Raw genomic sequence first — 15520 nt, 5'->3', positions numbered from 1 at the left:
GAAGTCTGCTCTGTTATACTGTTTCTCGGTTCAGGATTTCATTACTGAACATTACTGACATACATGACACATTAATCCTCTCCACTGTTGACACACCTCCTCTATCCACACCGTTTTCCCTGCTTTATCAATAGCAAAGTGCTCTCTTTCTTCTTTCTCTGAGGTTCCCCAATGCGTCCAGGGTCCTTGGCACTGGAGCAGCCCAAGAAGAGGCTTTAATTCAGTGATTCAGTTCCACTGAACCTTCTTGAATGAATCCTTCAGACTATTTATCAAAGAGTCAGTATTTTATGGGAGATTTTCCAGTCATTACCTCTATCAGTGGTATTCCACAGACATCCAGATGTGGACAGGACTTTTGGAGAGGAAAAGATTTATAGAGAATCCTTTATGTGGGTGGTGTATTACATGAAATAATTTTCCTCAACAGAGCTTTATAAAGATTTCTGTCTGATGCACTACTCTTACTGCAGAAAGGTGATCAGGTCTGCTACATTTTTAATGTATTTCATGATGGCAGGGTATGTCCTGGTTTTATTTACATAGTCTGCAGACACAAGGCCATGGAAACCATTTCATAAGAAACTCAATGAAAAGGTTAAGCTTTCTTAGCAAAAAAAGCAAGCATGGTTTCAAAGAGAGAATTTGTCTTTTGAAATTAAACATCGGTCATTGGACAATCAAGATGTTAAGCAAGCTAAAGTGATGATTCTTTGCTGAAAATTAGGTTGACTGCTTTAGACAGCAGAAAACCTTGGTCTGATTTTCATGATGAAATAAATTCTTCTGACTCTACCAATATTCTTCTATTGGTGAAACTAGAAGGCATTTCATCCTGGAAAAATTATTACTGATTGAAGTAATCCCAGCAACAAAATACATCTACCAGCTTTTTCTTTTTCCAGTGATAATTCTTCTGAGATTGTTTGATAAAACAGTTAAGGACAGTTGCATAAAGTTTGATACTCCCTGGATGCTTCTGCTACCTGGAAACGGTATAGGATTTTTGTCCGTCATATGACTCGAAGTATACCTAACTATCAGGGATGCAGTGAAGAGAAATCTGCTGTTTTCTATTCCTTCTTTTGCTTTCTGTCTCAGGAAATCCATCATTCTTGTGTATATGGGCAAATATAATTTCTTATGCTCATATGCAAACATACGAACATAATTTAAAGGGAAGTTTGTAGTTTTTTCTTTGTTTCTAGATGTAAGCTTTCATATCTTGCACATATTTGCATTAGAATGCGTGGGATGTGATCAAATATCTAGTGGGGCCCTCAGTATGTTCAGAAATGGTTTTTAGGATGTTGACTATAACTACATCTATTAGAAGAGCTATTAGAAGTATCATATCTAAGACTAGTAATGCAAACAGTTAAGTCATGGAGCTAATGTGTGAATGACTACCTTTTTCTTGTATAGCTGAACTCAGATTTAATCCTCTTTGCATGTGGTGAAAGAAGTCACAATTTTTTAACTGTTTGAGATTTCTAAATATATAAAAGATAATCAATAAGATAAATACCGATTTTGAAATACATCAGTTTGAAGTTAAATAATATAATGTTTTGTTTGAAACATTGACATTGAGGTTATTAATTTTTTTCATTATTTATTCATTTATTTTATGTATTATTTTCATTATTTATTTGCTCCAATTTTAACAATTCATGAATCCTATATATACACTGTATATATATATGCACACATATAAAATCATCTTTTTTTTGCTTAAAAATTTTTTGGAAGAAAAATTCTGTCTGGCTCTAATTGATGTTAGAGGCCTTTGGATCTGGTCTGAAGGCTTTTCCTCACTGGGATTCATAACAATTTATTTTTGACATCACAGGTAGCATGTTTCTCATAATTCAGATGTAATTAAGGAGTGCCATCTCATGAACAACTCTTCCATGTAAATACAAAACTATGCACATTACTAATCCTCTCAATATAAATACTATACATAAAACTGTGTGTTTGGATAAGCAGTTTGCATGGAGACCTAAGCATCTGTTTTTAAAAACTAACTGGTGCTCACCCATCTGTTCAATAATCTAGAATAACTTACTCTCTCTTTTCTTCCCAAATACAAATTGCTTGGATATCACTATATTAACTGCAAGGTTTCTTTTAATACCAACCAGTAATACAGTGAAGGCGTTTTCCCTACTGTTCTGCAGATGTCATACTACCCCATAAAATGTGCATGCTTTAGTTTCTACGGAAACTGAAAACAAGTATCTGCAAGTGTCTTTTCTTCAGTATAAATAATGCTGGTTTCTCCTCCCTTTCCTCAGGTGCCTATCCAAGACTCTCACTGAGCTTCAGGTTGAAGAGAAATATTGGATACTTTATTCTTCAAACCTACATGCCCTCCATACTGATTACCATTTTATCATGGGTGTCATTCTGGATCAATTATGATGCATCAGCAGCAAGAGTTGCCCTTGGTATGTGCTAAGAATGAGTGAGGCATTAAAATGTCAGACTGAATGTATCCTTCAGAGGTTGTTAAAGACTGCAATGTGATGTCAGTGTTTTGATATTCCAAAATAATTTACGTCAAAATCATGTCATTCAGTATTGCCTCAAAAGTGATGAGTTTTCCCTTGCATGCAAAATGTAGCTACCACTGAATCTCTGATACGAGCTGCTCATACGGGTCCCAGCCTTGTTCTCATCAAAGTTAATGTAGTTGTCAGTAGCTTCAGCAAGGGGACCAGCTCCAGAATCATCTCCAAGGGCTTGAGTGTGGGCTTTTAGTCCAGCTCAGTATGGGAAAACAAGTGTGGCTCCAAGCCTTCTCCTGAGGTCCTGGGTGCTTTAACTGATGGTGGCAGGAACAGATCTCAAGAGCCATGTGCTCATTCAGAGCATAGGGGCATGCCAGCAGCGGACCATAACATCCCGCCTCACCCTCAGAATACACAGTATGCCAAGTGCATTTTTATGACAGCTTAAAGTGCCATTTACCTCATGGCAGAAAAACATGGATTTGGCACAGGTTGGTGATCTCTGTCCAAGACCTTTTCAGACCAGAGTATCCTTTAAATAAGGGAAGGTGGCTTCAAAATATCTCACAGTAAACATTTCATCTATTACAGAAGCATACTCAGGGATAGCTACAGACAAGGAAGATTAAATGGATTCATAAATAATCCTTATGACTACTGCTGTCTCTCATCTCATCCCAAATCCCATCTTCAACCCTGTGTTTCCCAATAGCACATACCTTCCTTCCCAAAACTTGACACTAAGCCTATGCTGTATATACTCTCTTCTCTTCTTAAAACATGAACGTATTCCCTAGTTCCTTTATTTATCTGATATGTACCACAGCAAACCAGGACTCCGACCCATGCCCATATGATTCCCCATCTTTGTACCACATGCCTCCCAAGATCCCACCTACCAAAGCAGGCTGTGCAGCTACAGCTATACTTTTGTGCGATATCATGTTATGTCCTGGGATCTGAACTTGGGTAACTGAATATATTGTAGATTAACTGCAGTTATGTATGGTAATTCTTCAGATACTGTGGATTAGCTGATGCATATGGGCCTGACACAATCTGGCATTACCACTCAGCAGCTAGTGCGTGTTCAGCAGGTTGCAGATAAGTAGTAGCTTAGTGGGAGGTGGGACATAAAGTCCGAACAGCTCTGATATATTCATAAATGAACTACTGGGTACCAAAGATCTACCCTGGAGACATTATGACCGAGTGAGGGGAACACTTGAAATGCATCAGTCAGCATCCAGATTTTACATACCAGCCAGGACTGCAGTGAACAGATGGTTGGACAGAAGTTACCAAACCCAGTGACATTCTACACCCTTCTGTAATGGGTTCACACAGTTTTTCCTTGTTTAAGGAACAGGGCTGTCTCATGTGGCCTATTTCTGTGTAGCACAAGTTCATCAAGTACCATACTGTGATAACAAATATTAGAACAGAAGTCGGAGAGTACATTCAAAGCAAGCTCAGGAGCCCAGATGTTCTCTTTCCAATTGATAGAAAGTCCTTTTGAGAGGACGAAAATCCATCTAATAGGTTCTTCTGAGAAAACAATTAGAGCCTTGGTGATTATGTTTTTTATCACCTGAAGTTTGTATAATGAAATTCAGTACCATGGGTCTAATCCTATGCTCCTTTGGATAGCCACTTTTATGAGTCTGAAGCTGGTATCAGATGGTATCGAAGTTTAAAGGCAATATAGCACCTTTGGACATATGTGACTAGCTCTGAAAAGCTCATTTCAGAAGAGGATAAGGCCTGCTGGCTTAGGTATTTGTTAGAGGAGGGACTCCCTGTGCAGTCCTTAGGGACATGGAGACTAGCTTTTATTCAACCCCTGCAGGAAGCCTCTGTTCTCTGAAAAAGCCTGATTTTAGTTCATTCACTTCCATGTTTTGCTCCTGTCACTGGTCCCTCACTGCACACGTTGTCTGTGGTCCAGCCTGTGCTGAACCAAGTAGTTCCCTCAACAGAGAAACCCAGGTGTGGAGCAAAGGGCAGCTCATTCCAGAGACTATGTGCTATAGACACTGCAGACAGAGGCTGATACAGGGCTGATTTCTAGAGAAATGGTCAAAACCATCAATTCTGTTCAAAACTGAGTTTTTGCTAGTTAGCCCTGTAAGTTCCTAAATTCAGTCCTTTGAGCGAGGAGAAAAATAATCTCAAGAGTTCTCACTCTTAGGAAGGGCTGTAATCACAAGACTACCCTATTTTTATATGATAGGTGTCAGCTGCTTCTCCTCCAGCTGTGCTTTAAAATAAATTACTGATCTTCAGAAGGGCATTTGCCTGCAGGGTGTCACAGTCTCCCAGGGGACGTATTTCCTTTTGGTTAGTGGTAGCCACCTTTCTATTCAGTGTGCTTAATCTTCTGGATCACTGAGAGTTACCAAACTCTCCCCTTGTGGTGTTTAAGGACTTATCTCTGGAACCTAGATTACAGCCTGGGAACGGGCACCAAAAATGTGGGCATTATAAGCCGCACTAGGCAGGCTTCTAAGACCCTTGTTGACTTAGGCTTTGGTAAGCATCTGTGGAATGATAGTGAGATGCCAAGGGGGTGTTAAAAGGAATCTGTGGGATTTCTGATACAAGAATCAATTGGATCTTAGGTAATTCTCTGAATCCCTTATGGGAAGCAGCAGCAAGTAATCCTACAAGGAAAGAAGCTAATTCAGGCTAGAGAAATCCCTTGGGCTGCAAATGTATGACAGTGTTTGCTGCAGTCCTCCGCCCTTCTCACCCCAGTTCCTTGTGCTGGCATGGAGGTTTTCTAGAGACTTTGTCAAAGTTTCTTTCGGTGAGAGTAATGTGTCAGCTATACCCATTGTACTGCAGAGCTGGGTGAGTTATACCGAATACAATTTTTAAATAAGCTTGTGCTGTGTGTGTCTCCACTGTATTTCAAGCTGTGAAACATCTGACATCAACACACGCTTGTTTCACAGTTTAGAGGAAAAGCACTGAAAACCGCATGATGCTGACCTACTAAATATACAAAATACCTGTTACAGAACCTCATAGGCTACTACTACAGTTCCCTGGAGTGACACTGTTTACACCAACAGCTTGATTTTGAGTTATATTGTCTTTATTTCTGTCTCTTCAGGTAAAAGAAGCTGTGCTTTATAATATGGCAGCAATTTTCTTTTGTTCTTTATTTTTGTTCTGCCTGCATTTTAGTGACTACTTACAAACTGATGTTATAATTATGGAATCAGAGAAAATAATAATGGAGGGGACCTATTAGAATGGCTTGCCTCTTTTACCAATATAGACTTATTCCACAAATCAGTGTTTTCAGCCACCTGAGATTTGCGATTCTCATAAAATTTCCAGCAGAGATACAGACCCTGCAGTTTATTGTGAATTCAGTCAGACTGACAATAAATTTGCTTTTCTTACCAGCTTTTCAAAACAGTGCTCTGGAATATATTTTCAGGTGCTATATCCATCCACAGGTAAATAAATGAGGGTTTGACATGCCTTACAGATTTCCTAAGTACTTTATGAGTGTCCAGTTGATCACTATAAAAATGCTGCTGTCCCTCCTTGGCTTTTTCTTTCCACAAATGCACATACCTGTCTGCCTCTCACTGCTCATCTCGCTTCTTTCTATGTCAAAATTAGACTACTGCTCTAAAGTAGTCATCTCAAATCCTTCTTCTGTATTGCCCTGCCCTGACATAGGTGTCTAAAATAGATGGGATGAACTGCTCTAGAAAGGTGCCTGTCTCTCTCTGTCTATTACTGAGGGACCCTACAGGACTAACTTCAACCAACTGCTTAACTCTTAGAAATTTAAAACTGTGAGAGAGGAATCTTTCACCATCTATATGAACACTCTGCCTTAATATGTGCACATCGTTTTATCTATCCAGAACCCTAATTAGTTTTGTTACTTTCTAAAAACTTCTTTGCAATGTATTGAGCAGCACTGTGCTGGAAGAGCACACCTTTTCATGCTTGGCAGACTATTTGCCTTCCTGTAGCAGATCAGTTTGGTCTTCATGGAGGAGATCCTCAATACAGGTACACTGGCTTCCATGAAGCTGTGTTATCTCACGGCAGTGGTGCCAGGCCCCCTTGTTAGCTGTTCCCCCGATCATGTGAAGGAAATACTGTAACAGAATAATAATGCATCAAGCTTTAATTTTGCTTTCATTTGCAGTGATGTCACCTGAGAGAGATCTTTCACAAATTTTTAAGCTTCTTCACACTGACAAGGCAAATTTGCTGAAAAGGAAATTAAAATTGCAGCATGATCTGCTTAGAGTTGTAAGATATGTGCTCTTTTTTTTGTTTGTGTAGGAATTACAACTGTGCTGACTATGACAACAATCAACACTCACCTGCGAGAGACTTTGCCTAAAATTCCCTATGTTAAAGCCATTGACATGTATCTTATGGGCTGCTTTGTATTTGTCTTCTTGGCCTTACTTGAATACGCCTTTGTCAACTACATTTTCTTTGGAAAAGGCCCTCAAAGGCAGAAGAAACTTGCAGAAAAAACAGCAAAGGCAAACAACGATCGCTCAAAGTTTGAAGGCAACCGGGTAGGATTCTTTAATCTATATATAATCTCTCTTTTCTTTTATTACAAAAATAACTATATGAAATAAACAAAAAAAGCTTGCGTAAAAACATCACCAACCACATCTCATTTTTGTGAACAAACTTTGGCATTTTTATATTCAAGAACCTACATAGAATATATTTAGGCATGCAGAAATTGAAGTGGGTGTGAGCTGTATGACAAGTAACTGTAAGAAGAAAACAATGGGAGCACACCTAGCTTGAAAATAAAAGCCCAGATCTACAAAGGCATTTATTTGTCTAAATCAAATATAATTTAATTGTCATTTTGTTTAAGTACATACATAATGGAATCCAGGATCTGAGCATACTTCTCACTTCACTTACAGCAGACAGATTTAGAATGGGAGAGAAGAGATTAAGAATTAGTTCTACCATGCTAATTAATTGGCCAGCATATCTTAACCGCTGTGTGTGGCATTGTCAACTGCTGCTGTTTAAGACCAGCAGAAAATTATGATTCCTAGAGAAACTTCCAGATTGATTTCTGAAGCACAGTATTGGCATAGTCTGTGCTGATTACACTCCAGCCTGTTTCCTTGCCCAGAGTATTAATTCATCCAATGAATACCCCTTTTTTTTTCCCTTTGGAAGAAAAATTCAAGGTATTCAATACTAGATGTTGTTAGCAAGCCATGTCAGTTTGAATAGAACACCTTTTTTGGCTAAAATGCTCCCAGTGAGGTTTTTCATTCAGTTCTGTTGAGTAAGGCTGTTTTTTCTATCAGCTATAAATTAGAAGAGTTCACAGTGACAAAACTAGTACCTGTTTATTAAATACCAGTATCACAAAAGTAATTTCAAGCTGTATTTTTTAATCTTAATGATTCTGTCTGCTATAGCAAATGTAATGCAGAACTACACCTAATTATCGACACTCATATCTGCGAAATAATTTTTGAACCAATAAACTCATTTGTGTTCACTATATTATGAAACCAAGTTCTCATCACAGTTGGCAGCACTAAGCTAGAAGCAAGAATTAATTCCCTTTCCTGGAAAAGTAAATAGCTATAGTAATTAAAAAAGCAGATGGGAAAAAAAAGAGTATCAGAACTGAAAGCAATGGAGAAGATTTTAGCTGCAAGCAGGTAATGCAGTTGTATGCACTAAGGTTCAGTCCTCCCAATGCAAACCATCTGGTGAATCTCATCCATTTAAATGATTTACGTAATTCAGTACAAGACTTGTTAATTGGCCCAATAGCACCCCATGCCTGACTGTTCTTCTATCTTGAGATCAATTGGTCTACATTGTCAAAAGAAGCATAAATAGTTTAACTAATGAAAATGAGGGGGTTTCATACTCAGATCATGCCATTGTTATATCCCAGATGTGATCATACCATATATCAACTTTTTTTCTCACTTTTGATTTACAACCTTTTCTTTTCTTTACGGCCGATCCTGAGCAAATATCGTGGACTGTTCTGACTTTTCTGCTGGTTTAATATCAACCATGCATGAATGAAATTAGGATACAAATTCAGCACACCAGAGCTGAAAGAAGAGTGTGTTACTTTGTCCTTTGGAGTCCCAGCTGTAAAAGGGAACTCTGTATGCTTTGTAGAAATGGATATGCTTATCCTGACTGTGAATATTTGCTGTTCAAAGGACATAGGGTAAATAATGAGGTATGGTCCCATTCTGTGTGGAAAACATTTTGTCTCCAGGCCTCAGCTGGCGAAGTCAACAAAGCTCTGTTGCAGTCACTGGATTCAGTGCCTTCAGAGAAGCAGTGCCAGCATACAACAGGAAAAGACAGGGACATTAGGTAGAACTGATCAGATATCTTCCTTTGAAAAAAGCATAGACAGAAAATGCAGGTTTGGTTGACGTGGGATGTCAACTATGAATTTCTGATTTGAGAAACACTGGCAAATGCAAAGCAGAGGGGATTGCTCAGAGCAGGTAAGAGGTCCCATTGCTTTCAGGATGAGCAGCTCAGGGAAAATCCATCTAGTAGACCTACTGTGGACAAAGTTTACCAGGGCTTCCAGACACCACAGCCCTGAAGCAGGAAGATGGTTTCCATGATTCTGGATCATGGCCACTGTGTACCATGCTGTACAGACATCCATGGATGAAGCAGGACAGGTGGTCATGCCAGAGTTTTTAACATACTTGCTGTGGAAGGCAGTACCTGAAAGCTGTGCAACCTTGGCTCTGACCTCTTCAGGGGCATTAAAGAGGCATTAACTTCCAACCTCTCCTTTGGTAGCTCTTGAAGATCATTGAATCTGATGTAAATAACAGCTGTTTGGCATTTTCTTGCTTCTTGCTTTAGAGCTGGGACTTAGGGGCTGGATATCCTGGGAGAGACTCACAAACTGGAGGGCGTACTGCACAGAAAGGGAGGCTCAGAGCCATAGATGAAGACTACCTTGCGCAAGTTCAATGAAATTCCTGGGTTTGTCATTTTGGTGAGGCTTCAGGCTTCCATGCAGTATATCTCCATTCAGAAAGGGAACGTTTCTAATCCTGGGAAATATTTCAAATCTCACATGATTTGGGGCTGAGAAACATTTTTAAAGAATGAGAGAGTGCCTAAAAACAGGCAGCCCCCTTTGCAGCTATCGCCACTATTTGATGACTGTCAAAATGTATGCTGTGCTGGAAAGAAGATTCAAAAGGGTTCAAATATAAAACTGAAATAAGGCATTATTTTTAGTTTGTCTCTAAGACTACCATTTTGGGTGGATTTGTGTTGCTGTTTTGTTTTAGTAATTTAATTTGCTTGTATACAAACCGTGTGCATGAGCTCCCTGTCATTGATTTAGAGTGCTAGCTCAGGGCACTAGAAAAAAAACAAAAACAAAAAACAAACCAAACCAAATAAATAAATAAACATGAGTCCATTTATTGTCCACATCAGATGCTGTAACTTGTGGGTGTAGTGACAGAACAATTCTGTGCTGTATCAGGTCCAGCCTGAGTCAGTGCTCAGACAGGAGGGGCTGCAGCGCTGTGGAAATCGCTTGTTTGTGTTGGGAGGCAGCACTTGTAGAGCAGAGGCAGCACAACATATTGCCTGGCGTTCAGGCCCTGAGTTTGAGCGCTGCTCTAGAGCTCAATCTGGCCGTGGTTGTAAGGGATAACAAAAAAATGTTTTTACAAATACATTAACAACAAAAAGAGAGGCAAGGAGAATCTCCATCCTTTATTGGATGCAGGGGGGAACATTGTCACCAAGGGTGAAGAAAAGGCTGAGGTACTTAATGCCTTCTTTGCCTCAGTCTTTAGTAGCCACACCAGGTATCCTCAGGGTATTCAGCTCCCTGAGCTGGAAGACAAGGACGGGGAGCAAAATAAACTTCCCATAATCGAGGAGGAAGCAGTTAACGACCTGCTATGCCACCTGGATACTCACAAGTCTATGGGGACTGATGCCCAGAGAGCCCAGAGAGTTGTGGTGAATGGAGTTAAATCCAGTTGGCGGCCAGTCCCAAGTAGAGTCCCCCAGGGCTCAGTTTTGGGGCCAGTTTTGTTTCATATATTTATCGATGATCTGGATGAGGGGATTGAGTGCTCCCTCAGCAAGTTTGCAGATGACACCAAGTTGGGTGGGAGTGTTGATCTGCTCAAGGGTAGGAAGGCTCTGCAGAGGGATCTGGACAGGCTGGATCGATGGGCTGAGGCCAACTGTATGAGTTTCAACAAGGCCAAGTGCCGGGTCCTGCACTTTGGCCACAACAACCCCAGGCAACGCTACAGGCTTGGGGACGAGTGGCTGGAAAGCTGCCCTGCAGAAAAGGACCTGGGGGTGTTGATTGACAGCCGGCTGAATGTGAGCCAGCAGTGTGCCCAGTGATGCCCAACAGCATCCTGGCCTGTATCAGAAATAGTGCAGCCAGCAGGAGCAGGGAGGTGATCGTGCCCCTGTACTCGGCGCTGGTGAGGCCGCACCTCGAATCCTGTGTTCAGTTTTGGGCCCCTCACTACAAGAAAGACATTGAGGTGCTGGAGCGTGTCCAGAGAAGGGCGACGAAGCTGGTGAGGGGTCTGGAACACAAGTCTTATGAGGAGCGGCTGAGGGAACTGGGGTTGTTCAGTCTGGAGAAGAGGAGGCTGAGGGGAGACCTCATCGCTCTCTCCAATTACCTGAAAGGGGTTTGCAGAGAGGTGGGTGCTGGTCTCTTCTCCCAAGTGACTAGCGACAGGACAAGAGGAAGCTGCCTCAAGTTGTGCCAGGGGAGGTTTAGACTGGATATTAGGAAAAATTTGTTTACTGAGAGAGTGGTGAAACACTGGAACAGGCTGCCCAGGGAGGTGGTGGAGTCACCATCACTGGAGGTGTTCAAGGAACGTGTGGACGTGGTATTGCGGGATGTGGTTTAATGGGCATGGTGGTGTTGGGTTGATGGTTGGACTTGATGATCTTACAGGTCTTTTCCCACCATAGTGATTCTGTGATTCTTATGGTACCTGAGACTGGGAGTGCTGCTGAGGCAGTATCTGTCTCTCAGACAAAGGGAGCAAGAGAAGATGAGGGAAAATGCTGCATTATTTTCACTCAGGAGCCCATGGAAACCAGTGGAACCAGCATAGACTGGGATTGTAGTTCATTTTTTACACATCAGAGGGCTGAAGTCTGGAGTGCAAGCTAGCAGGCTTGGTTATAAACACCGCTTTTATAGTGTGGACGTGCTGTGGACGTGCCTCTCCAATGTCAAGCTTTTAGGCATTTCTGAGTTATTCCTGATACACTGCAACTGAGGCTGGCTGCGTTGAGGAGGGCTCCAGCAGCTGCTGCCACCAAGCTGCCTGTTGGCTTCACTGCTCCTCTTACGGCTTTCTGTCCAGCTCTGCCCATGTGTTAAAGTCAACAAAACCCAGTAGCTCCAGGTGTAAGGGAAAGAAGAGCCTTCTTGGCATGCAAAGGGCACAGCCAATGTCCTCGCATTGCAGACATGACAAAGAAAAGCAGTGAGGAGAGGAAAACTCTGCCCTGTATTCTCCCGTGTAGCACTGCTGAAGGTGGCACAGTGACTGTGGCATGTCTGACTAAACTGAATCTCTGGAAATGGTTTCAGAAGATTCAGAGCTGGTGATGAGATGAAACCTGAGAGAGCCTTTACGAATGACTCATCTGTAGATCAGCAGCTGACTACAAAAAAAATTTCACACTTAGCCGTCTCTTCTTTTGACTGCTTTTGCATCATATTTTTATTTCAGATAATGCACTGTAAATAGTATTCCTCACTGAACTTTTCCAGCCTTTTCACAGTAAACCACAGTTACTGGAGACAAACATAGGGTGCACCTTTTTTTTTGTGTAAACCGATTTTCATACACGTACCAGTTTTGGATTGAAAATTCTCTCTTGAAAACCTTGATACAGTGGTTCATATATAAGGACAAGCTCTAGGATAAAGGAAGAACTGAATCTTGATTTTTCATAAAATATTTATTCTGCCCATGTGCCCAAGTGCCCAAGTGCCTAAATTAAAGTCCTCTGTTTGTAGAAAAACTGACAGAAAAGAATAGGTGGCCTGTAAAAATGTTTTCCCTTGAAAATTGATCACCATTGTTACAGATCAATTCTGTTTCTCCTGTTTGCGTTGGCAGATTCAGGCTTCATTTGTAGCTCTCTGTGCGCTTCCAGTTTTGCTACAGAAATTGTTTCTTTTAAATAAGGCTCAGATACAGCCTAATTTACAACTAAATCAGCATGAGAGAGCTCTAAGGCAATCCTGTTCTCACTTGTTGTTCACTCTTGTGATAGAGGGTACTGGCATAATCAGCTGGTGAGCATGTGTTTTGGACATAGCTCCTTCTGGGCCAATCCACAGAGGTTATGATTTGTTACAGTCGCCTGCTAAAAATATTGCTTCTTAGTTCAAGCTGTGGCAATTTACGTTTTCAGTTTGGTGGGACCAAAAGTTCAGCCCCAGGGTATCAAGCAGGAGGGTAACTATCACACAAGCTCATTCAAGCTTCAACCCCCCGTGGCTGTCAGACATGTGGGAAGAGCTTCCTTTGAACAAAAATAATGCATAACCCTTTATAAAAAGGCCCTTCTCGTCAGGCAGTTCCTGCATGTTTTTTTTAGCTCTGGAGATTCCTGGCTCAAACCTCTGCTGTCGGCCAAGGCGGCAGCTTCCCACCAGGCATTGCTGAGAATAGAGGCTCAGGCCACTTACATCCACTTAGCACTTTTAAAGAATTGTTAATTGTAGCAACCCTTCTCACAAGTGGGATTTTATTCTGAGAATGAATATCTTGGCCGCTGTGGCAGAATTATCACTCAATTTAAATTGGGAAATATGAGAATAGCAAAACTGGCAGTATTCTCCTATGCATCTTCATCTTTCCTGGTGCTTTTTTTGGTGCTGTTTTGAACAGTGGGATATTTCTGAAGCATGAGTGTGACGAATAGGTGCCAAGTTTTGAAAAATATCTGTCACGAGTGACGAGCACAGTTCATGTGGGAAGAACTGCAGTCCTGTAGCACTTAGGATGGGGACATTCGCTATGCACTGGGAGACTCATGCATGTGCTAATTTTGTTCTACAGCCACTTGGCACAAGTATGAATGGTGCAAATCCAGAGGCAGTAAGAATGATTGTACTTGCCATCCATAGTACAGCCCAGAGACTGTAAGACTCTAGACAAAGTGAAAACAGGGCAAGAGAGGACCATGCTTTTATTTCCTTTTCTTCCTCTGTTCAAATACATTAAGGTTAATTGTCAAACTCCACTCTTACTTGGTGATATTAACATGAAAATTCCTAATTATTTTTCTTCTTCATACTTTCTTTGTTTTTCAAGATCTTTCCATCTTCCCCATTCTGCTGGCTACCCTGGGCTCATCTACTAGGCTGATATAACATAATTCTCTCTTTCTTTTTTTTGTGCTTATTAATTAATATAAACATATTAAAATGGTAGTGAGAAAGGTATCAGATTTTAGACTCACGGAGAATACTCCACACTATCATTTTTGTTGTGCTTGGTTTTAAATTATTTTTAAAATATTGAAGGCATAATGTGATCAATTAATTTTGCTTTAAGCACAGATACCACTTAGGGCCTGATTGTGTACTGTTCTACATGTTGGAAAGCCATTTATACATAAGTAAAGAAGATGAAAACTGCTACTAGGTAGCTTACCCCTTGGATAACCGTAGGTGCTTCCACCAGGGCAGATCAGATGAGAAACAGGTAGCTGGAGTCCTGATTACAATTTCCACTAAAAATCATTTCCATTTTTTCATAATTTTTAGGGGAGATCTATTTTGTGGGATAATGTACTTGAGTAGTAATTTTGGTGTAAAATAATGTAAGACTAACTACAGATACAGCTTTTCATGCTGTTATTTAAACCCGCTATTTGCATTTATATTGCTTCATATGATGGAAAGTGTTTACATGGTATTTAAAAATCTGGGATTGATGAACTCCTAAACATACCTATGGGGTTTGAGCAAAATGCTTCCTCTCTTTCTTTCTGTGTAGTAGAGTGGAAGACTTATGAGGAAAAAAGAGATTTCATTGTAAAGTAGTCCTTAAAATTTATGGAATATTAAACAGAGAACTAAATTAACCTGAAATAATTCAGACACTACCTAATAGTAAATCAAACCTTATGGTAGTTTCCTGACCCTAGTAAAGGGTTTCCAAACTGGCATTAAAGATGTTGTTTTCCAAGAATCTTGACAGGAGAAAGGTATTCAATAGCAGCTCTTGGCTTGCAGTTCTTTAAAAATATAATACTTAACATCTACACAAGCCAGTATCTTGTCTAGAATTAAGAAGGCGATTCAGGACTTTCAGGTGTAAAAAGGGCGTTGAAGTTTCATATCTACAATGTACAATACAAGTTGAGCCTGTTGGAGATGTGGTGTTCCTCCAAGAGCAAGGACCAGAGGTTCCTTGTGAGCCTTATCCTAATTCTCTTCTTTCTGGCTTCAGTAAGGTAAGTTATGGTCATTTTTGTGTGATGACATTAGGCTGCTAGAGTCTCTGGATTTTTCCTTTGTACTGTAATATGTATAGTTCAGAAATGGTGAACCTTCAGAAGTGAATCTGGTTTTCCATGTATAAAACGTCTCACAGCATTTCATGCTTCTCAGCCTCCAAAGGGAGTTATGTAAGTTTCAATCACTTCACCCTGATGCAGGATCTGTAGTTGTTCAGAAGTGGGCGGGATGGGGTTTGATTAAAATTGGTTCTGAAATAAGAGCATCAGTTGCATATTTGGATCAACGCTGATTCAGCAGGGAATTAATGAATGATTTGGTACTCAGCTGTTTCCATCTGCTTTGAGGACCTTACTGGGAAACACTCCATGGAAACAACCAGCTCTCGCTTGTGTCGGGGAGGCAATGGGATCACTGGCACTGGAGACTACAGCGGGGAAATGGGAATGAATTGCTTCACATGGAGCCATGGTCAGGC

At 40.8% G+C, this 15520-nt stretch overlaps 1 protein-coding gene across 4 annotated transcripts in view; it reads left to right on the top strand.

The window, feature by feature from the left end:
- The window catches only part of GABRB3 (gamma-aminobutyric acid type A receptor subunit beta3), a 202031-nt gene that overhangs the window by 182618 nt on the left and 3893 nt on the right, over window positions 1-15520 (top strand). For 3 of the 4 annotated variants that reach the window (XM_059820938.1, XM_059820947.1, XM_059820956.1), the window contains 2 exons: window positions 2301-2453; window positions 6837-7081. In XM_059820938.1, the coding sequence (XP_059676921.1) occupies window positions 2301-2453; window positions 6837-7081 (398 nt within the window). Of the gene's footprint in view, window positions 1-2300; window positions 2454-6836; window positions 7082-11959; window positions 11966-15520 lie in introns of all 4 variants that reach the window. The other variant, XM_059820965.1, reaches the window with a different exon arrangement.

The sequence above is a fragment of the Gavia stellata genome, chromosome 1 (assembly GCF_030936135.1).
Source record: "Gavia stellata isolate bGavSte3 chromosome 1, bGavSte3.hap2, whole genome shotgun sequence".
Lineage (NCBI taxonomy): Eukaryota > Metazoa > Chordata > Aves > Gaviiformes > Gaviidae > Gavia > Gavia stellata.
Note: the sequence above shows the minus strand (reverse complement) of the source record. Positions and strands in the feature narration are given on the sequence as shown.